The sequence below is a fragment of the Bos mutus genome, chromosome 15 (genome assembly GCF_027580195.1).
Source record: "Bos mutus isolate GX-2022 chromosome 15, NWIPB_WYAK_1.1, whole genome shotgun sequence".
Lineage (NCBI taxonomy): Eukaryota > Metazoa > Chordata > Mammalia > Artiodactyla > Bovidae > Bos > Bos mutus.
The window spans coordinates 51,278,077-51,300,047 of NC_091631.1; the positions used below are offsets into that span (position 1 = coordinate 51,278,077).

The 21,971-nt window shown below is 50.7% G+C and overlaps 1 protein-coding gene across 1 annotated transcript in view; it reads left to right on the forward strand.

The window, feature by feature from the left end:
- The window catches only part of TMPRSS13 (transmembrane serine protease 13), a 32,662-nt gene extending 13,937 nt beyond the window's left edge, over nucleotides 1-18,725 (forward strand). The window contains exons 4-13 of the mRNA XM_014478648.2: nucleotides 1,770-1,892; nucleotides 2,818-2,947; nucleotides 4,786-4,878; nucleotides 5,810-5,853; nucleotides 6,900-7,062; nucleotides 8,296-8,468; nucleotides 13,755-13,853; nucleotides 16,143-16,285; nucleotides 16,437-16,589; nucleotides 17,265-18,725. Coding sequence (XP_014334134.1) covers nucleotides 1,770-1,892; nucleotides 2,818-2,947; nucleotides 4,786-4,878; nucleotides 5,810-5,853; nucleotides 6,900-7,062; nucleotides 8,296-8,468; nucleotides 13,755-13,853; nucleotides 16,143-16,285; nucleotides 16,437-16,589; nucleotides 17,265-17,291 — 1,148 coding nt within the window. The 3' untranslated portion in view covers nucleotides 17,292-18,725. The remainder of the gene's footprint in view (nucleotides 1-1,769; nucleotides 1,893-2,817; nucleotides 2,948-4,785; nucleotides 4,879-5,809; nucleotides 5,854-6,899; nucleotides 7,063-8,295; nucleotides 8,469-13,754; nucleotides 13,854-16,142; nucleotides 16,286-16,436; nucleotides 16,590-17,264) is intronic.
- Nucleotides 18,726-21,971: the final 3,246 nt, after the last annotated feature.

Here is a 21,971-nt window from a genome sequence, read left to right on the forward strand (position 1 = left end):
TGCAGGGAAACACCCAGCTGGCAGGGCTGTTTGAGGAAGAGAATCACGTGAAAGAAGTAGCTGGTTACAAGTACAGCTTTAGGACCAGATAGACCTGCTGCAGCATCTCGGCTCAGCCACTTAAGTTAATGAACTTCCTGAGCCTCAGTTTCCCCACCTGCCTGACAATGCCCATGAAGGTGTCAGCACAGAGCCTGCCTCGTGGCCTCCATGTGAACCTCCCACCAGGATGCTCGACCCTAATCCCTCCCTTCCCCACACAGGGCACACGCTCCAGGGGAGGCCCCTGGCAGTGCACAGAGAGCAGCAGGAAATAATCCTGCAGGAGGTGAGAGGGCAAGCTGGGCAGGGGGGCTCTCAACATGATTTCACAGGATTTCCTGAAGTCCCCTGACCTCTGGACTTCCCAGGGAGGTGGTCACTGAGTAGCTCAGCAATGCGGTCAGGACTAGAGCCCCCGCCTCCTGAGAGCTCTCTGCTACACATCAAGGCGATCCCAGGAGCCTCGGTGCCCGGGGTGGGCGTGGGTAGAAAGACCAGGGCACAGGAGGAGGAGAAGTCCAGCAGGTTAAGGGGACTGGTGTCTGAACCAGGGAGGAGCAGTCACACAGGGTGACCTCCAGCTGGTGAGACAGCATAGTGGGGCCAGTGACAGAGGCGGGGGTCAGGGCTGAGAAACAGGTTGCAGACAAGAGGCAGGGTAAGGGGTCAGACCCTGGGCTTCCTCAGGCGTCCAAGGTGAGGAGTTTCCAGGCAGGAGGCATGACAACTCCCCATATGGAAAGAGCTCTTAGGAAGTCGCGGAGCTGATGCTCACATATGGTTTGTAAAGCTGTCGGCTTTTCAACCCAACTTGTGCATTCGGGAATCAGCCACCTAGAGTTGCTCGCTGAGTGGGAAGACACTTTTTTATTTATTTTTGGCTGCGCTGGGTCTTTGTTTCCATGTGTGGGCTTTCTCTAGTTGAGACAAGCGGCGGGCTGCTCTCTGGCTGCGGCGCACAGGCGTCTCATTGCCGTGGCTTCTCTTGGTCTGGAGCATGGGCTCTAGGGTGTGCAGGCTCAGTAGTTGTGGCTCGCAGGCTTAGTTACCCTGAGGCAGGTGGGATCTTCCTGGACCAGGGATCGAACCTGTGTCCCTGCATTGGCAGGTGGATTCCCAACTGCTGGACCACCAGGGAAGTCCCTGGGAAGACAGTTAAAGGCCTTGAGACAAGCAGTGGGGCAAGAACTGAGCCTAGGGGATAGCTCTTGCTTATAGAAGAGGGAGGTGGAAGAAAATCTAGGAGCTTTCTAAGCTGGAAGGACAACCTCTGAGAAGATGGGGCAGGCAGTGGCTGCGGATGTGTGTGCTACAACCTGCAGCGCATAGAGATGCTGGGGATGCTGGACTGGGTCTGAGAAGGGGCCTCCGGGATACTGAAAAGGAGGATTTCTCTGAACAACTCTCTGGCCAGCATGTAGGGCAGGAGAGCTTCCGGAGTACTACCCATCTCCATACCTCCCTCCCTTACTCTCTCTCTCTCTCTCTGAGTGGCTGCTTTTGAGTTTGCCTGGTGCTGTCCTGCTTGCAGGAGCTTTCTGGAACATTCCAGAGCATTCCTGAGCAGCCTTTCTCTCCATACAGATGGGGGACGAGAACCCCAGAGCCCAAGAGGGATTGCAGGTCGGTGTCTGAGAACCCCCAGGGCCTTGGGCTGCATTGTGTCATGTCTCTCTGGGGCTAGCAATGACCCAGCTTCTGCTTTATGTTTTTTTTTTTTTTTCCAGTTTACTTTTGGCGGGGCCACACAGGGGTCAATTACAAAGAGCCAAGAGAGAGCTGTCCTAGTCACGCTGTGCGCTGTGATGGAGTTGAGGACTGTAAGCTGAAGAGTGATGAGCTGGGCTGTGGTAAGGAGGTTGGATGTGTGCGTGTGTTCATGCGTGCACTCTGGGGGCTGCAAACTGGGTTTCAGCTCAAATGGGAGGTGATGGACAGAGACCTGGAGGATCTGGGTTCTAGTCCTAATAGACTGGGGTCTGGAACCTGGCTTTGAGTGTGACTTGGGCGAATCACTTACCTTCTCTGGGCTTCAGTTTCTTAATTTGCAAAATGTGTGGATTGGACAAGATAAGTGCTTCTCAAATAAAATCTGACAGCTCCCAGCAAAGCAGAGCTGCTCTGCAGCTGGAGACAAGTGTGGGGTCTGAAGCCCTGTCCGTGTACCCCTTCTCTTTGCCCAGCAGGTAACCTCTGACCTGCCACATCTGTGGTTTCATGAAGGTCAGTTTGTAAATGAAGCCGCAGATGAGACAAAGACCTCTTTAAGTGGTGTCCTCAGTGGTTTTTACAAGCGTCGTCTATGTACAGCCCTGATGTGGGTGTCTGTGGGTACATAACCTGCCCCTTCCACCCGTGTGCATTCATGTGTCCTTGCCCACAACCACATCCATCTGTGACTGCGCAGGTCTAGTGAGCACTCAGTTGGATCAAGGTTCCCTTTGTCACACTCTTATTTGGGCACGTCACTGCCCTCTTGGGGTGATGCCTCCTGGCAGCGCTCACCCCTTCTCCCAGCAAAGGCTCCTGGGTCCTGTTGGACAGAGAGCTCTCTGCTCTGCTCCAACCCCTTGCTTTGGCTCTGCCCTCACCGAGCATCTTGGGCTCTGAGCATGGCTGATGGCCATCCTGTCCCCGGCCAAGCTCCCAGATGTTTGCAAGGCCTCAGCAAGAAGCCTGGGGAAGGAGCATCTCAGAGCCTCACTCGGTTCATTCCTCAAGAGCTTGGAGCCTCCTGGTGTTGAGGACCCCCCTTGCCCTTTTCTTGACCGGCAGTGAGGTTTGACTGGGACAAGTCTCTGCTTAAAGTCTACTCTGGATCCTCCCATCAGTGGCTTCCTGTCTGCAGTGACAGCTGGAATGACTCCTATTCGCAGAAGACCTGCCAGCAGCTGGGTTTCGAGAGGTACACCTTCCCCACCAGTCCCCGCTTCAGGGACGTCTCAGACTTTTCACACGGGCATCTCAGGCTTATTGAGGGTCACTCATACCAAGAAGACTCTTGGGGACCAGGGCTGAGGTCACGAGCTCATAGTGCCCTCAAGTTATTCAAAGGAACAGTAGCCTGGGGAGCCCAGGTCTGGGGGCAAGCTGTTTACAGGAGGCCAAAGTAGTTATTTGCATATATGGAGCAGGATGGCACTCCTATACGGTTCTTTGCATCAAAGCACCCTCATGCCCACGAGCACATTCAATGGTCGCGGTGGCCTTGTGAGGTGGGTGTGCATTTGGGCAGGTCTTGTCTTCTCCTCACATCTGATAACTAGAAGCTCAGGCTGGGCAAACCCTTCAGTGGACTCTGAGCAGCTGCAGCTCAAGCTAGGACTCATCAAACGAAGAGTGAGATGGGCAGATGTGGCCAGGTAAAGTCCTTAGCATCTTTGGCTCTAAAGATCTGAAACAGGAAGCTGGTACTAGTAGGGGGAGTAGGGAATGGGGTTTACCATGACCTTCCAGCTTAAAGGAGCCCTCCATTTCTGGCCACATAGTCACCTCCATACTCCCTCTTGGTCTGGGTTTCAAACCAAGTAGTTTGAGGGGTTCACTAATGTGTGTGAAGTTCTGGGGAGAGGGTTTATTAAGGATCTCACTGTGGGTTCTCTGTAGAAGAAGCACCTGGAAAACTAGGGCTTGGGGGCTAGGACTGAAAACCAGTTCTCTGCCCCCATCTCAGAGTTCCCATCTGTGAAAGATGACCTGGGTGATCTAGTTGGAAGATGACAGACATGGTTTATCATTGAGTTGTGTGACCTTATGCAAATGTGAACTTCCCTTGGACTTCCATAGACAGCGTCATTTATGCAAAGAATATTCATTGAGTTTTTATTATGTGCCAGACACCCAGACAAGATCCCTATTGTTGGACAATCTCTGGTATGGTGTGGGCGAGAGAGGCTTTAACCAATAATCACAGCACTCTGTGATGTGTAATGGAAAGAATACGTGGAAAGCATTATGTACACACAACAGAGAGGGTGCGTGACTGCACTTGGACGTCAGCAGAGCAATGGAGGAAGAGCACCCGCAAAGGGAAGCTTGCGTGTAAGGGTGTCCCATGTCCTAGAAACGCACCAAAGTGCCACACAGATAGCAGTCCATGGATCACGCAGAGCAGGATCACCTGGGGTGCTCGTTAAAATGCACCCTGAAATCAAAATCTCTGGAATTAGGATTTCAAACCCTTAACGACACCCCAGGGTGGTTCTTAGGCACATTCTGGTCTAAGGAGCCAAACGGTTCTCAGGCTTTAATGTGCAAACCCATAACATGGAGATTATTAAAATGAAGAGCATGGCTCAGCAGGTCGGGGGCAGGCGTGGGGCGTGGGGTGGGGATGCTGCTGCTGTGGGTCCATGGATCACAGTACGGATAGGAAAGGGCTCAGTCCATGTTTCTCAAACTTCAGAGTGCAGCGGGATCACCTGGAGAGCCTATTAAAACTCAGAACCAGAACTGTTGATTCAGCAGGTCTGAGACAGGGCCCCCAGATTTGCATTTGTAACAAATTCCCAGGCAGTGCTAACATTGTCCCCAGAGATGGGACCATATTTTCAAAACGACTAAGTTAGTGTGTAAGGCTAGTGGGGGGAGTAGTGGAATATGTGGGTGGGGTCTGAGATCATTGGATTTTAACTGCCTCTGGCCTCTGTAGCAGGGCTGGCTGGGACTCTCATGCAGGCCCGGGGACCAGGGGTGGGCGCTTTCTCAAGGTGGTTCATTCCTTTCCCCTCTCCTCCCTTGCAGTGCTTACTGGACAACCAAAGTGGACAATAGGAATGTTGACAGCAGTTTCTCAGTCTCCGAATTTAACTCCACCATCCAGCAGAGCACCTATAGGTATGTGGGGTGGGCATGGCTGTCTGCTGCCTCCAGGAGTCTTTGGTAAATGTCCAGAGCATCTCAGAAACAGCTTCGTTCACTACCTGCCTCCTGACTTGGAAGTCATCAAAACTTGGTGCACAGAGCACCTCGAAGTCAGGGGCACCCAAAGAATTTACCTAGTTGCCAAAGATAGTGAATAAACTTTGGGGCCACTGATCAGCCTGATGTTGGGACTGAAAGCCACTGCAGTGAGGGCGTTCAGGGTGGAGAGGGAGAAGCATCCCTGGGGTGGCAGTGGGGAGGGGGAGTGCCAGGTGCAGGGAGTCAGGGGCAGGGAGGCCCATCTGGGGAGCATCACCCTCTCTCCCCGCCAGGCCTCACCACCTGTCACTCTGCACTGCAGCTGCTCTCGTCCTGATGCCACTGGGTGGAGGGGGCTGGGGGGGTGTTGCTCCACCAGCTAGCAGTGTTTACCCTGGGGAGAGGAGAGAAGAAACCAGGCTGTGAGAGAAGAAGGCGTGGGGAGGGAAGGAAGGCAAATGAGCTGCCTCCTGGATTCCTGCTTTGTGCTGGGTGGTTCACGTGCTGCATTGCTGGTAGGGCATTGAGCAAGTGTCAGAGGAGAGTTGGGCCACATGTTTAGCTGCAGAAAGATGCTGAGACAGTGAAGTCATGAGTTCAGAAGACATGACCTAGCCCGTATGTGCAACCTGCCACAGAAAAACTGGGAGGTGGGGAGAAGGGTGGGGCTGGTTTGCATTAAGCCATCCCTGTCTCTAGAGAAAGCACGGGAAGGGTCTGTCCTACTGGGAGGGAGAAAGGTCAGAATCTCCATCTTCTTGTGCAAAGGGGATAGGATAGAACTTAGCAGGAGCCAATCATGGAAGGCTTCCTGGAGGCGGTGGCTGATGTGCCCTTTTCTCAACTTTTGTATCTCCTCCTGCAGGTCTGATTGCCCTTCCCAGCAGTATGTCGCTCTACAGTGTTCCCGTAAGAAGATGCTCTTCCTCCTGGATTGTGGCCAGTGTGGGGTGGGAGTCGGGGGACAGAGGGATGGAGTCCCTGTGGAAGAGGGCTAACCCTGGGGATCAGAGCCAGGAAGAGGGGCTTGAGCAGCAGGCCTGTTTCAGGGCCAGGGTGCCTGTAAGTCATCTGGATAGACACTCTCAGGGCAGCATTTCCTCTTCTGACTCTGCTCAGCCCAGCAACCTCACTATTCAAGTGTCCTGGATTCTGGGCAGGGGGCAAAGGATTGAGACAGCATGTCAGAGCTCATGGTAGGTGAAGAGCTGGTATTGAATCTTGGGTCTGACCACAGGGCCAAAACCGTTAACCAGTCCACGAGTGCTGTGTTCTCATGATGACCAGGTGGGGTGCCCCCCTGAGCAAGTGGGCACAGTGCTATGGACAGAGCCCCTCAGACCACCGCTGGCTCTACACTCTCTCCTCCTTCAAAGGAGAAAGGAAACTCTGTGCATGATTTCAGGGGATGACTCACTCTGGAACACGTTTGGAAATGTTCCCCTGGGGCACAGGGCCCCCAACAGCACTAAATGACCCCCTGAGAAACCATGTGAGCACCAACTACTTGTGCCTCATGGGAAGGACTTTTCTCCTTCATTCTGAAACCATCCAAATCACATTGCTCATCAATTCAGGGTTGTGTTAGACTTGGTCTGCTTTCCAAAGCTCTTGACAGCAGCCCTCAGGTTCACCATTGTGACCCTAACGCCTGGCACATCACCCAAAGCAGGGGGTACTTAGGAAGCATTTGTTGAATTATTGGAACAACAAATGAGTGGGAAGAAAGAGGATTTCCTAGGATCAGACTTTCTACTGGATGATCCCAGAAAGCCAACCTACCATGTGGGAGCTCTGTGTTGGCAGGAAATAGCTGTGCTGAATCAGATTAAGTGGGCAAAGCAGCCTCCGTGGGTGGGTGGTGCCCTCATGCCTGAGCTTCTCTGGGCCTAGGAGCATGGTAGCAGCTCTAAGAAAAGCAGACTTCATAGTTCATCTCTTCTGCTTCTCTCCAGACTGTGGCCTGAGGGCCATGACCGGGCGGATCGTGGGAGGGGCGCGGGCCCCAGAAAGCAAGTGGCCATGGCAAGTCAGCCTGCAGTTCTCCCGTACCCACATTTGTGGGGGCACGCTGATCGATGCCCAGTGGATTCTCACCGCCGCCCACTGCTTCTTTATGTAAGTGCCCGAGGGTGCCGTGATGTGACACGGCTGAGGGTCTGGACGCCAGGAAGGGCTGAGGGCAGACTGACTTCTCTCTGTGGAGGGGGACTTTGGTTGTAAGCCTAGCCCCGAGGACTGGGAGGCACATGTGTGGTGAGGACCATGATTCGGTCCTGGGAGTGTGAGTTGGGGTTACTTATGCTGAGCCAGTGCAGAGAGAGAAAATACCATTGCTGGCTTCAGGGGAGAGAGAGGGGAAGGTAGACGGGAGGAATTGGGAGCCTGCCCTAAAGAACAGGGTGAAATAAAGAGGTTTGGGGCTTGTGGCTGCTTTCAAAACCTGGACGTTACAGGAGAGGAGCTGGAGACATCGGGAATGCTGTCCCAGGAACTGAGGGACTGGGGCTGTGGGCAGGGCAGTGCAGTCAGCTTTCAACAGTCACCAGCCAGGCTTGTCCTTCGAGTTGGTGGACAGGAAAGGGCTGGGAGACGAGGCCTCAAGGGCACCGGCTTCCCCAGCAGTGAGTCTTCAGTGGGTCACTTTGTCCTGTCGAAAGCCCCATTTCCGCTGAGAATACTACCACTGAGATGTGTCCTGTCCACTTCATTGAATCCTTGGTGGCATCCAGAGGAGACAGTGGGGCCAGTGGGGCCAGTGTTCCCAGAAGTCTTACTCATCTCCTCCCATTTTCTATTTTTAAAATGTTATCTATTTATTCATTTATGGCTCTGCTGGGTCTTCATTGCTGCATGTGGGCTTTCTCTAGTTTCCGCAAGTCGGGGCTACTCTCTAGTTGCGATGCATGGGCTTCTCATTGAGGTGGCTTCTCTTGTTGAGGAGCAGTGTTGGGGCTTCAATAGTTGTGGTGTGTGGAGTTGTGGTTCCCAGGCTCTAAAGCGCAGGCTCAACGGATATGGCACATGGGCTTAATTGTTCCTCGGCATGTGGGATCTTCCCGGACCAGGGATTGAACCTGTGTCTCCTGCATTGGTGGCTTTACCACTGAGCCACCAAGGAAGCCCCCATTTTCTATTGTAAGGTACAGAACCACCAGTTCAGAGCAGCTGTTTGAAAGTAGAGGATTGTTCTAGACCCCTGGGCTAAGATAGAGTGCCCCCTCCAGAGGTCATTTCATCCATCCTCCTGCCTCCAAGCTGGTGCTCTGGTTGAAGCTCCTTGTGTGCAGCAGATGTTGCCAAGACCTCTGCCAGATGGTAACTGGCCCATGCTCTCTGTGGCTTTGGCAGTACCCGGGAGAAGATCCTGGAGGGCTGGAAGGTGTACGTGGGCACCAACGACTTGCACCACCTGCCCGAGTCAGCCTCCGTCGCCCAGATCATCATCAACAGCAACTACTCAGATGACCAGGACGACTATGACATCGCCCTCATGCGGCTCTCCAAGCCCCTGACCCTGTCCGGTGAGTGAGCCCCTGCTCAGCCAGCACCCCTCGGTGCCGAACCTCTGCACTTCGTAGCATCCACAAACCCATCCCAGGGTCCAGAGCTTCCGCATGGCAGATGTCAGTCTTCGAGATCATTCAGTGGAACTCTATCTTATAATTGAGGGGACTGAGACCCAGAGATTGGAAATAAACTTGCCCCAATGACTCCTCTTCTATTTCAAGTTGGTGACAGAGCCAGGGTTTAGGCTCTGGGCTTCATTAAGATAAACAAATCGAATTGTTTCACTGGTACAGCCAGCACTTGACAGAGGCCAGACACCATGGTAAGTGTTTTACATCTACAATTTCATATAGTCTTCATTACCAGATCCTGTGAAGCAGGTACTATTATTAGCTTCATTTTCCCTTTGAGGAGAAGACCTTTAGAGAGAAGAGAATTCCCTGAGGCCATGAAGTAATAAGGAGCAGCTTCAGGACTGGGTCCAGGTGGGTCTGCTTCGCAGGCCAACGTTCTTCCCACACTGCTCTGTACTGGCACATTGCCAACACCGAAGTTGCGAACACAATCAACATACCTATGCAACCAAACAGCCAACTGCTGCAAAGTTGGAGCTGAGACCTTGAGAACTAAATGGGGCTACAGAAAGGAAATGCTACCGAAATTCTCAGGAGATCAGTTTTCATTCATTACTTCATCTGCCCATTTGTTCACGTATCAAATACAGTGAATCTACTACCTAACGGCTCTGCAGCTCCCCAGCAAAGAGAACAAGACTGATGGCACGCATAAACAGCCGCTTAGAAGCTAGTGATGTGATGTCAGGGGCCACCGGGGGAGAGGGGCACGATGGCACAGATGTGAGCAGCTAAACAGTCTTGGCAGGCTAGACAGACGTCTTTTCAGAAGCCTTGGAGGGCTTCCTGGTTAGTCTAGCCTTTCTGGCGCTCTGGGCCTGTGAGCTGGCCTTTCCTGGCACATTAATTGCGGAGGCGGGGTTGGTCCTGAGTCAGAGCAGTTAGCTCATCAGAGTGGTGGGGGGAGGAGGAGTCCAATCCCCAACGCAAGATTCGGTTGGGTGGGGCCAACCCAGAGCCACGCCCACCTCCGGCCACGCGCACGCTGTGAGCCCTCTCTGTGAGCGGAGGGGTGCCCTACTGCCGGTGCCTTGCCCCTTATGCACACATAAAAGGGGGTAGGCATTCTGCAGGACCAAAATAGGCCTTTCCAATCTTGTCAAACACAGACTCCATTTGGCTAACCGTCCGGACCTCGCTTGGCATCAACCCAAACCCCTATTAATATTATCTGATATTCCAAATCCAATTAAATAACTTGTAAAATGAAATTTAAGTTATTATAGCATTACATGTGCTTTTCAGACTACAGCAGTCCCTCCCTAGACTCTGATAGCCACCCCTTCCTGCTCCCCACTTCTGGTCAAGAAGCATCTTTGTAGCATTATAAATCATAGCTAGGGTTTATGTTGGAGAAGGCAATGGCTCCCCACCCCAGTACTCTTGCCTGGAAAATCCCATGGACCGAGGAGCCTGGTAGGCTGCAGTCCATGGGGTCGCACAGAGTCGGACACGACTGAAGCAACTTAGCAGCAGCAGCCCCAGCAGCAGCAGGGTTTATGTAGTCCTATGGTCAGACCATGTGCCCTGATTTTTGGTTTAGAAATCAGAGCAGATTTTCTTAAACTGCCTGGTAGGCTGAGCACTTTGAAGTTACTGTACTAGCTGAGAAAGCTTGTGAAAACTCACTGATAAATTTAATTACCCCTTAAAAAACTCAAGTAGATATATACTAGTGTTACATGTTTTTAAGGCTGTATGTCTCAAAAATAGGTATAGACTAATTTTTTTTTGCGATACAGTAGGTTCTTATTTATTTTTTTAATTAATTTATTTTTTTTATTGAAGGATAATTGCTTTACAGAATTTTGTTGTTTTCTGTCAAACCTCAACATGAATCAGCTATAGGTATACGTATATCTCCTTCCTTTTGAACTTCCCTTCCATCTCCCTCCCCATCCCACCCCTCTAGGTTGTTACAGAGCCCCTGTTTGAGTTTCCTGAGCCATACAGCAAATCCCTGTTGGCTATCTATTTTACATATGGTAGTAAGTTTCCATGTTACTCTCTCCATGCATCTCACCCTCTCCTTCCCTCTCCCCATGTCCATAAATCTATTCTCTATGTCTGTTTCTCCATTGCTGTCCTGTAAGTAAATTCTTGAGTGCCATTTTTCTAGATTCCGTATATATGTGTTAGAACATGATATTTCTCTTTCTCTTTCTGACTCACTTCACTCTGTATAATAGGTTCTAGGTTCATCCACCTCATCAGAACGGACTCAAAGGCATTCCTTTTTATGGCTGAGTAATATTCTATTGTGTATATGTACCACAACTTCTTTATCCACTCATCTGTTGATGGTCATCTAGGTTGCTTCCATGTTCTAGCTATTGTAAATAGTGCTGTAATGAACAATGGGATACATGTGTCTTTTTCAATTTTGGTTTCCTCAGGGTATATGCCTAGGAGTGGGATTGTTGGCTCATATGGTGGTTTTATTCCTAGTTTTTTAAGGAATCTCCATACTGTCTTCCATAGTGGCTGTATCAATTTACATTCCCACCAACAGTGCAAGAACATTCCCTTTTCTCCACACCCTCTCCAGCATTTACTATTTGTAGACTTTTTGATGATGGCCATTCTGACCAGTGTGAGGTGATATCTCGTAGTTTTGATTTGCATTTCTCTAATAATGAGTGATGTTGAGCATCTTTTCCTGTGTTTGTTACGCATCTGTATTTTTTCTCTGGTGAAATGTCTGTTTAGGTTTTTTTCCCACTTTGGGGTTGGGTTGTTTGTTTTTCTGGCATTTGGTTGTATGAGCTGCTTGTATATTTTGGAAATTAACCCTTTGTCAGTTGTTTCATTTGCTATTATTTTCTCCCATTCTGAGGGTTGTCTTTTCACCTTGCTTATAGTTTCCTTTGCTGTGCAAAAGCTTTTAAGTTAATCAGGTCCCACTTGTTTATTTTTGTTTTTATTTCCATTACTCTAGGAGGTGGGTCATAGAGGATCTTGCTTTGATTTATGTCATTGAGTGCTCTGCCTATGTTTTCCTTTAAGAGTTTTATAGTTTCCGGTCTTACATTTAGGTCTTTAATCCACTTTGAGTTTATTTTTGTATATGGTATTAGGAAGTGTTCTAATTTCATTCTTTCACATGTAGCTGTCCAGTTTTCCCAGCACCATTTATTGAAGAGGCCGTCTTTGCCCCATTATATAGTCTTGCCTCCTTTATAAAAAATAAGGTTCCCATAGGTGCATGGGTTTATTTCTGGGCTTCCTATCTTGTTCCATTGGTCTATATTTCTGTTTTTGTGCCAGTATCATACTGTCTTGATGACTGTAGCTTTGTAGTACAATCTTAAGTCAGGAAGCTTGATTCCTCCAGCTGCATTCTTCTTTCTTTCTCTTCTTTCTCAAGACTGCTTTGGCTATTCAGGGTCTTTTGTGTTTCCATATGAATTGTGAATTTTTTTTTTCTAGTTCTGTGAAAAATGTTGTTGGTAATTTGATAGGGATTACATTGAATCTGTAGATTGCATTTGGTAGTATAGTCATTTTCACAATATTGATTCTTCCTACCCAGGAACATGGTATATCTCTCCATCTGTTTATGTCATCTTTGATTTCTTTCATTAGTGTCTTGTAATTTTCTGTGTACAGTTCTTTCATCTCTTTAGGTAAGTTTATTCCTAGATATTTAATTCTCTTTGTTGCAATGGTAAATGGGACTGACTCATTAATTTCTCTTTCTGATTTTTCATTGTTAGTATACAGAAATGCAAGTGATTTCTGTGTATTGATTTTGTACCCTGCAACTTTGCTAAATTCACTGATTAGCTCTAGTAATTTTCTGATACTCTCTTTAGGGTTTTCTATGTACAGTATCATGTCATCTGTCATCTGAGAGATTTACTTTTTCTTTTCAGTCTGGGTTCCTTTTATCTCTTTTCCTTCTCTGATTGCTATAGGTGGGACTTCCAGAACTATGTCGAATAATAGTGGGGAAAGTGGACACCCTTGTCTTGTTCCTGATCTTAGGGGGAATGCTTTCAGAGGCATAGACTATTTTAAGTCGTATTTCGTGGTTTTGGTTAGTAATTGGTGCCATGTCTTCATTTACTTTTTGTTTACACTCTAGCAGATAAATGTGTTAGACTCCCAGTTTATAGGAAAAAAATTTTACATTTATCCTCCCTCCCTCCCTCTCTGCCCCCTCCCTCCCTTCCTCCTTCCCTCCTTCCCTTCCTTTCTTCCTAGGAGCACTTTATATGTATCAGGCACAATTCTAGGTACAGGAAGCTGCAGCATGCATAACACTGCGAATATCCTCTCTAGGGCTTCCCCAGTGGCTCAGGGGTAAAGAATTTGCCTGTAATGCAGGGGACTTAGGTTTTATCCCTGGGGCGGGAAAATCCCCTTGAGAAGGAAATGGCAACCCACTCCAGTATTCTTGTTTGGGAAATCACTTGGACAGAGGATCCTGGCGGGCTACAATCCATACGGTCGCAAAAGAGTCAGACTAAGCAACTAAACAACAACAGCAAATATCCTTTCTATTAACTCTTTTCCACTTGCAAACTGGTCAGTGCTCTAGTCCACAGGGGAACGTTAGTTCTCATAGGGAACTTATGTACTGATGCACAATAGCACCTTCTGTATGATTCTGAGTGCAGGAGCGAGTGAGCAGGAGTTTAATGGGCTGTGCCTCTAGGGGTTTGCTCTTCGAACTTGGTGAGGTTGTCTCACCCTGGAGGGAGAGCCTCAGGCCCTGGCCAACCAGGGTTGCCCTCTCCAGACCAAGCAGGACCCACCATTGAGACATCTTGGCAATAATACCAGGCATTTAGCCGGCACTGCTCCTTGCTCTGGGGGACAGGTGTGGAAGAGACTCAGTGAGGACAGCCGCTCTTGGAGTGGAGACACCCTCAGCCACCCAGTATCAGCTTGGCACAGGGAAACTCCAAGGCACATGCATATGCCCACATGGCACCACTGAAAAATCAGAATGTCTGGGGGACTCTGAGAGTACGCTGAAGACTGGAGGGTCAAGATAAAGTGATTGAATTTCTTGCCTGGTCAATTGAAGGCCTTGAAAGATTCAGGAGCACTCTAGGGGTAAGGAGGATGTCCTAGGATGTTGGTATTCTTGTCCCTCCTCGCACCCCTCCAAAACCTCCAGCCTCTTCCCTTCACTGATGTCTTGAGGTCTTGTCGCAGCTCATGTCCACCCTGCCTGCCTCCCCATGCACGGACAGACCTTCGGCCTCAATGAGATCTGCTGGATCACAGGCTTTGGCAAGACCAAGGAGACAGATGGTGAGAGGCAGATGCTAGACTGTGTGTTGTGTGTGTGTTTGACTGTATACATGTGTTTCTTTTCTTTTTTCTTTTACTTGTATTTTTTTGTGGCATTTATTTTCAGGCCATTTTTGTTTCTTCAGTATCTTCTGGGGTATCTTTTTCTTCTGTGCAACCTCCTCTTCTGGTTTAGGAAAACCTGCGCTTTTTTAGTAAGGATCATCTCCATGTGGCAGGGAGAGCTCATGTACGGGTTGATTCGACCATGAGCTCTGTAAGTCCTGTGCTCCATCTTGAAGGCTTTGCTTACTTGGGTGTGCTCAATGACCAGAGAATCTGTATCTAAGCCCTTAAGTTCATCATTACTCTCTGTATTTTTGAGCACGTGCTGTAAAAACTCAGCACTCTTCTTGGCCCACTGATCCTTTCCAGCCCCACTGTTTGACCTGAGCACACGTATCAGCTCCATTATTGTGACGACAGAATGGAACACACTGCTTTTTCAAAGTGACACCCTTCAGATACTTGGTAGCTTTTCAGATATGCATACCCTTAATGGCCTGGGCAGTTTCGTTAGTGTTCCTAGAGTGAACATGAAGATTTGAACCTCTTGGTTTGCACAATTTTGTGGCGTCTTCTGGATCAAGTGAATAGTGAACCATTTTTAGAGGTCACCTCAGGTTGCTTATCAGAAAAACTATACATGTGCTTCTGTATATGGGGTGATTTGTAGGGGTATTGAGATGAGGGTCTACCTAGATGAAGGTTTGGGTATATAGATTCATGGGCCTGGATATGAATGTGTGTATATACACACCTACATATACATCAAAGCCGGGCTTCCCTGGTGGTTCAGTGGTAAAGAGTCTTCTGGCAATGCAGCACACACAGGTTCAATCCCTGGGTTGGGAACATCCCCTGGAGGAGGGCATGGCAACCCACTCCAGTATTCTTGCTGGGAATTCTTGCATGGACAGAGGAGCCTGGTGGGCTACAGTCCATAGGGTTGCAAAGAGTTGGGCATGACTGAAGTGATAGCATGCATGCAAGTGTGCTATAGGGTGAGCACCGGGCTGGGCATTTTTGCCTAATTTGGGGTCCGGAAGCCTGCTGGTGATGATCAGGGGGGCTTTTGGCAATGGTTACAATGGGACTTAATCAGTTTTGGAGGTGGCCTTGGTTCTGGGCTCCATGCCTGTGGCATTGGTGCAAAGCCTCTCACCTGTGATCTTGGGATAGGACTCCCAAGTGCTTGGGATAGCACTCAGATATCTTACTAACCTCGTCTAGAAAGAGTCAGTAGACTGAGCCTAAAACTATAGTTGATGAAGAAATGAAGAAGCAGCAGCTGCTCATTCTGGCTGGAAGAGGAGGCCCTTTGGTCCTTGTGTGATGTGACCTACCTTGTTTTTGTCTGGGCTGAAACAAGGTTAGAAAGTGGTTTGGTCTTCCCTCACTTCATCATGATGACTGGGCGGCCTTGTCTGGTGTCAGTTCTGTCGGATTGTGGATACTGGGCAGGAAAGCACGGTAGTCAGCTGGCCTTGCCGTGAGACTCATGAGACTGGCAGGTGTCAAGACCTTGCTCATGGGATGAAGTGACTGGCTGGGAGCAGCCTTGTTCTGACCTTAGCTCTCTAACTGACTAGCTGGGTGCCTGTGCATGCCTGCTCTGTCGCTTCAGTCGTGTCTGACTCTCTGCAACCCTATGGACTGTAGCCCACCAGGCTCCTCTGTCCACGGGATTCTCCAGGCAAGAATACTGGAGTGGGTAGCCACACATTCCTCCAGGGGATCTTCCCAACCCAGGGATCAAACCTGCATCTCTTATGCCTCCCGCACTGGCAGGTGGGTTTTTTACCACAGTGCTACCTCTGACTGTGGGCAAGTCCTTCTTCAGCCCTAAATTTCTCCTTCTGTAAGTGGGTTCATCACACCTGCTCTCCTTAAAGCACATCATTACCAAAAGCAAATAAAGTGATCTATTGTGTTGACTGAAAAGTTCTTTTGGGTTTTCGTTCTATCTTTTCTGTTTTGAATGCAGAAAAGCACTGTGCGCGTGTCAGGCAGCCTGATAGGCTTGTGGGTTTGTCTCTGCATGTGTGTCTCTGTTCTGTGTAGTGATTTGTGTCTGGTGTGAGGCTGTATGTGCTCCTGTGTCCTGGGTGACCCACCATGGGAATGGTGCCCTCCACGCCTGGGAGGTTGCCAGTCTGGGGCCTGGGGTGGGCAGCTGGAAGGCCTCAAAGCCGCCTGGAGTCTCACTCCCTTCCCACCCTCTCTCTCCTCCACCCCACCACACTGAAGAGAGGACTTCCCCTTTTCTCCGGGAGGTGCAGGTCAACCTCATTGATTTCAAGAAGTGCAATGACTACTTGGTCTACGACAGCTACCTTACCCCGAGGATGATGTGCGCGGGGGACCTGCGAGGAGGCAGAGACTCCTGCCAGGTGGGCTTGCTTCTGCGTGGGGCTCAGTCCTGGGACCCAGAGGGAAGGGAGGAAAGTTGGGGTGGTGTAGTCGGAGGGAGAGTCGGGGGCCCACCGTTTCCTGCTCAAGGGCCACCTTTCCCACCCTGCTGATGGGCGTGCTCCCTCGCAGGGAGACAGCGGGGGGCCTCTGGTCTGTGAGCAGAACGGCCGCTGGTACCTGGCAGGAGTCACCAGCTGGGGCACGGGCTGTGGCCAGAGGAACAAACCTGGCGTGTACACCAAGGTGACGGAAGTGCTCCCCTGGATATACAGCAAGATGGAGGTGAGAGCCCTGCTGGAGGCGTGTTCCCAGCAGGCGGGGATCCCCCAAGGTGGGGTGCCTGGAAGCAGGCCTGGCCTTTCCCCAGGGTCTTGGCCAGGTCTCCGCACCCCTCTGCTGTTGGGTGTGTTCAGAAGTTGCCAGGACAGGACAGGACAGGTGTCAAATGTTGGCCAACCCCAGCTGCCTGGACTTCTTCCCCTCCTTTTCCTCCTGCAAAACAGAGCTCAGAGGGTTGGAAAGGGGTGGGGACCAAGCTGGGGGCCAGCCCCCAGGATCCCTCTCCTCTCCCCAGCATGGAGTCGGGGAGGCCTCCCCTCCTTGGCAGGAGGTTGGTCTCCCAGGAAGCTGGGCAGCGGGAAGGGGAGGTCTACCCCACTTCTGCTGACCCAGTCCAGCCCCTGCCTCCCCTGGACCCCCATCCTTCCTGTAGCTGAGCCGGCCCTTCCCTTCTCCACCCAGGCAGAGAGAACTCTGGTAGGGGTGGGGAAGGTTGCTCTGCAAATCCAGGGTGGTGGGTCTCTCAGAAACCACTTCCACCTTGTCCCCTTGGCTGCCCCTCTTCTCTGAGGGACAGTGCCCCGTGGCAGCTGGGCTGAATTTTAGGCTCTGAGCCCGCATCCCGTCCTGTGCACACCCAGCCCCGCTTCACTCTGTTCTCTCTCTTTTCGTCCTCAGAGGGAGATGCGGTTCCGGAAATCGTAAGCAGCTGTCCTGCGTCATCTCACAGAGTCCGCCGTGAAGACTCTGGCCAAAGGGACCGAGCCATTTGCAACCTCCTCTGGGCTAAAGGCCACCAGACACCATCGTTACTGCCACCTCCACTGTCTGCTGCCTCTGTGAATACACACGTGTGTGTATGTTTACATGTGTGTGTCACTGCTCTCCCACGGTCCTCAGAAATCAGGAGAGCTGTCAGCTCTTCCCAAACCCCCGGCTGGAAATCACCTGAAGACAACCCTTTGGGCCCCAGGAGGGGTTCCCCGACACGGAAGTGTCCATCACGGATGGAGGAGGCGGAGCCCAGGGACGGTCTGGAAGGCCATGTCAGGAATTCTTGTTTCCCCACCCTCACTGGAGACTAGTCCAGAACAGGCAGCCCCCTGTGGCCCAGCCATCACCGCCAGCAGGGGACAGTATCAGATTTCACCGAGTGCCTGGACCGCCTCTAGTGGGAAGATACTCCTGTTGACCTTCGGCCCATCCCGCCCCTTCTCAGCCCTCTCGCTGGATGCGGAGAGGGGCCGCGCCGTGGCTGTGCACGCTGACCACTCAGGACAGGGCTTACTGTCTTCATTCGGTCACAGGCTGTTGGAGGCAAACTTCATTTCATTTTTATATTCAAGTAACAGAAATAAATGTATTATTTAAAGTTTCTCCCAAAATTCCAGGAGCCAAGAGAGCTAGCCACTCAATCGCCCCAAGAACTCTGAGGGACTCCTGGCAGCTGTGTCCCCCTGGCATCCCATGGAATGCTCTTGGCCTCAAGGGGCCAGATGAAGGGGCCCTTTGAGATACTCAGGGAAGCAAATCCATCACCAAGACAGCCACAGTGCTGCTGTATCCGAGGGCTGTATCCGAAGGAACCGATGCTGCTTCTCTGTTGGCCCCAGAGCCTGGGACAATCCAGGCGGACGGGCATCTCTGGTACACAGGGATGTCCTGGAACTTTGGAATTTCTTCTCAGCTTTCCTCATCTTTCACCTTCTCAGGGACACAGTGTTGCCATGAAAACTGCCTCAGAGAGAAAGCTGACTCTGTCCCCAGGCTGCCTCCAAACTGCTTTTCTGAAGAATATGAGTTGCCGCTCCGGCTGGGCATCAGTGAGTTTGGCCTCTGAGTCAGCTGAAGTCCCGGATCTTCTGCATCCTTTTCTCTGGGGCACTTGGTCCTCCCGCTGTCTCCTGCCTCCCTTGGGCCTATCTGGTGGTGCTCTGACTCCCAGAAGTGGGGTCCAAGCAGATCAGCCCAGCCCAGCTCAGGCAGGTGGCTGCTTGGGGGATAGACTGTTCTAGAAGAGCAGCTGGGATTGGCTAGCATGGCTCCGAAGGTTCTGAGGGGGCTGGTGATATGTTATCAAGGCTGGGGCTGGGAACAGCTTGTTCATGTCCACAGCACCCCAGCAGATCTTCAACAATAAAAATTATGTGACCTGAAAAATTTGTCATTGGATGTTTCAGTGGTACCGTGGGTAGAAAACTGAGGCTGTCTACCCAGATGCTCAGGCATCCTCAGTTTGGTTCTTAGTTTTGGTTCCTCAGCTTTGGGTTCTGCTCATTTAATCATGATTCATTTATTTATTCCTTTACCCATCATACTGGTGCCTGCCCTGTGCTAGGAACTTGTACCAGGCCCAGGAGGTACAAAAACAACAGTGGTCCTCAGGAACTCAAGGTCATGACCCAGTGTGATGGAAGCTGTGATTCAGTGTGAACACTGTGCCTGGAACACAGCCTGCAGCCTCACCTAGAGAGGTCAGGGAAGGCTTCCCAGAGGAGGTGAGGTTTGAAATGAATCTTAAAGAGCACGTGAGTCTTCACCAAGCAGATGGGTGGGGGGGAAGAGCAGTCCAGCAGTCCTTTTTGCCTCCTTCCTCTTTCTCTGCCTCTGACTTTGCCAGCTCAGCAAAAGGCATGTTTACGAAGAAGCCCCAATGCTTACTCAACTGTTTCCAAGAGAAGTGGATGGGTGGTTCCGTTGGCCTCTTCTAAAAGATCTAGTCCTTCTTGCTCCATACTGACTTTTCCTGCATTTAATATATTGACCTCTTTTATATTATTGACCTCATTTAATGCCCAGCACCCACACCACCCCCACTACACACACTTGTGCCTCTAGCCATGAGCACAGAATTCTCCAGGCCTGCCTGCATAGGCCTGGCCTTTGGACACCACCAGAGTGTTTAATTCCCCCCACCAGTGCCAGGGCAAATCCTTCCTCCAATCATTTTCTCGTTCCATCTGCATGACAAAGCAGGAGGTGGGGGCATGTGCCAGGCCCACTGGATGAGCAATAGGGGTAACACAACTGCTGTCACAGATCCCACAATTTCCCATGATCTCAGTGGCTTGACGCAATCAAAGCTTATGTCTCATAACCCACTCCAGTGTTCTTGCCTGGAGAATCCCAGGGACGGGAAGCCTGGTTGGCTGCCGTCTATGGGGTCGCACAGAGTTGGACACGACTGAAGCGACCCAGCAGCAGCAGCCAATGGGAGCCTTGCTTTCACGTGATTTTTCAGGGACTCAGATTTTTTCAGCCTAGTTGACTTTGTCATCTGCTTCCAGTGAGAGGACAGAGGAAAGAAAACGTGAAGAAGGCAGATCCATTTCTTAAACGCTCTGACTCAGAAGTGATCCATAGCACTTCACTCATATTTTATGGCTGTCCACGTGTCACGTGGCACCAACTAGATCAAGTGGGAAAGGCCCTAAGAAAAGTGGTCCTGGGCAGTTCCCAGGCAGGAGCGAACACTTGTTTTGGAGGATAAGCAGCCATCTCTGTCTCCCAGAGGAAGCTGGTCAGATCCCAAAAGCCAGGCCTTGGGGCAGAGAGTTAGAGCTTAGGCCATTTCTGTTCCTGTTTCCTAAGGAACCAGACCCTTTCCTTCCTCTCTTGGCTTCCTAGAGCAGAAATTGATTTGCAGGGGTGCAGGCGTATGCAGTCCATGGGGTCGCACAGAGTCGGACACTACTGAAACGACTTAGCAGCAGCAGCAGTAGCAGGCGTATGTGAAAAGACCCTGATGCTGGGGTGAAAACAGCATGAGATTGAGGGCAGGAAGAGAAGGGGACGACAGAGCACAAGATGGTTGGATGGCATCACCGACTCAATGGACATGAGTTTAAGCTAGCTCTGGGAGCTGGAGATGGACACAGAAGCCTGGCCTGCTGCAGTCCATGGGGTCACAAAGAATCGGACACGACTGATCAACTGAACAAGGCATGTGCATGTTCAGGGGAGGTAAGAGAAAGAGCAATCTCTAAATGGAAAAAAATAAAAGTATTCCTTAGGCCCAGGACATCTATAGAGGCTGTAAAAATCATAAGGACTTCCCCTGTGGTGCAGTGGATAGGAATCCGCCTGCCAATGCAGGGGACACAGGTTTGATCCCTGGTCCAGGAAGACTCCACACGCTGCAGAGCAACTAAGCCCATGCACCACAGCTGCTGAGCCCAAGGGCTACAACTACTGAAGCCCTCTAGCCTAGAGCCTGTGTTCCACACCGAGAGAAGCCACCGCAAAGAGAAGCCCACGCACTGCAACACGGAGGAGCCCCCGCTCACTGCAACTAGAGAAAACCCGTGTGCAGCAACGGAGCCCCAGTGGAACAAAAAATAAAAATAAAGAATTAAGGAAGAGGCTGGGAGAATCTCAGAATTTCCCAGCTAGACTAAGATACCTTCGCCATGTCGTGCTGTGTGCTAAGTCGCTTCACTTGTGTCCGACTCTTTGCGACCCCGTGGACTGGAGCCCTCCAGACTCCTCTGTTGATGGAATTTTCCAGGCAAGAACACTGGAGTGGGTTGCCATGCCCTCCTCCCAGGGGATCTTCCCAACCCAAGGACTGAACCCGTGTCTCTTAAATCTCCTGCATTGGCAGGTTCTTTACCATTAGTGCCACCTGGGAAGCCAAAGTACCTTAGAGATATATTAAAAAAAAAAAAAAAAAAAAACAGAAAGAAAAAACTCATGGAGGGTGGGGGATGTGACTTCCCAAATTGATCCAGAATCTCCAGGGAGATGGGTGTGTGTACTGAGGGGAGGGTTTGCTGGCGACACTGTCCTGTGTTCGCTGGGTCCCAGGCATTCTCCAGGCACCAGTAAAACTCTCTGGCTTTGTCAGCTCTGTTGACGGCTGAATTTCCCTGGAATTTCCCGGTGGAGAGGGGCAGGGTCAAGTGAATGCGTCAGGAACACGGCAGATGAAGATGACACTTTGGAGGAGGAGCCAGTTACAGCCTCGCTGCCCATCCAGCTGCCTCTGGGGTTTGGTTAGGTTCCCAAGAGCTATTGTTGCCCATAATTGCTCAGCCAATGTTCTGATGAAATTGGAAGGACGTTGGGAGATGCACATGGAGAGCTCCTCGTAATGATAATGATGAGGATAATGACAATAACAGCTAGCCTCTGCTGTATGCCAGCTACTGTGCAACACTCGATGTGTATTATCTCCTGTGAGCTTGGAGTACGCATTTTATGGCCTCTGGTTTACGGATGAGGAAACAGGGCCAAGAGAAGTGAAATAAGCTTCCCCCAAAACTAACAGCTACTAAGTGGCAGAGCTGGACTTTGACACCAGGCTGTCTGATGTTAAAAGCTGTTTTAAAAAACAGGTGGAGTCTTCCTAGCTGCCCTCTCCTGGGGTCTGCCATCTGGCTCCAC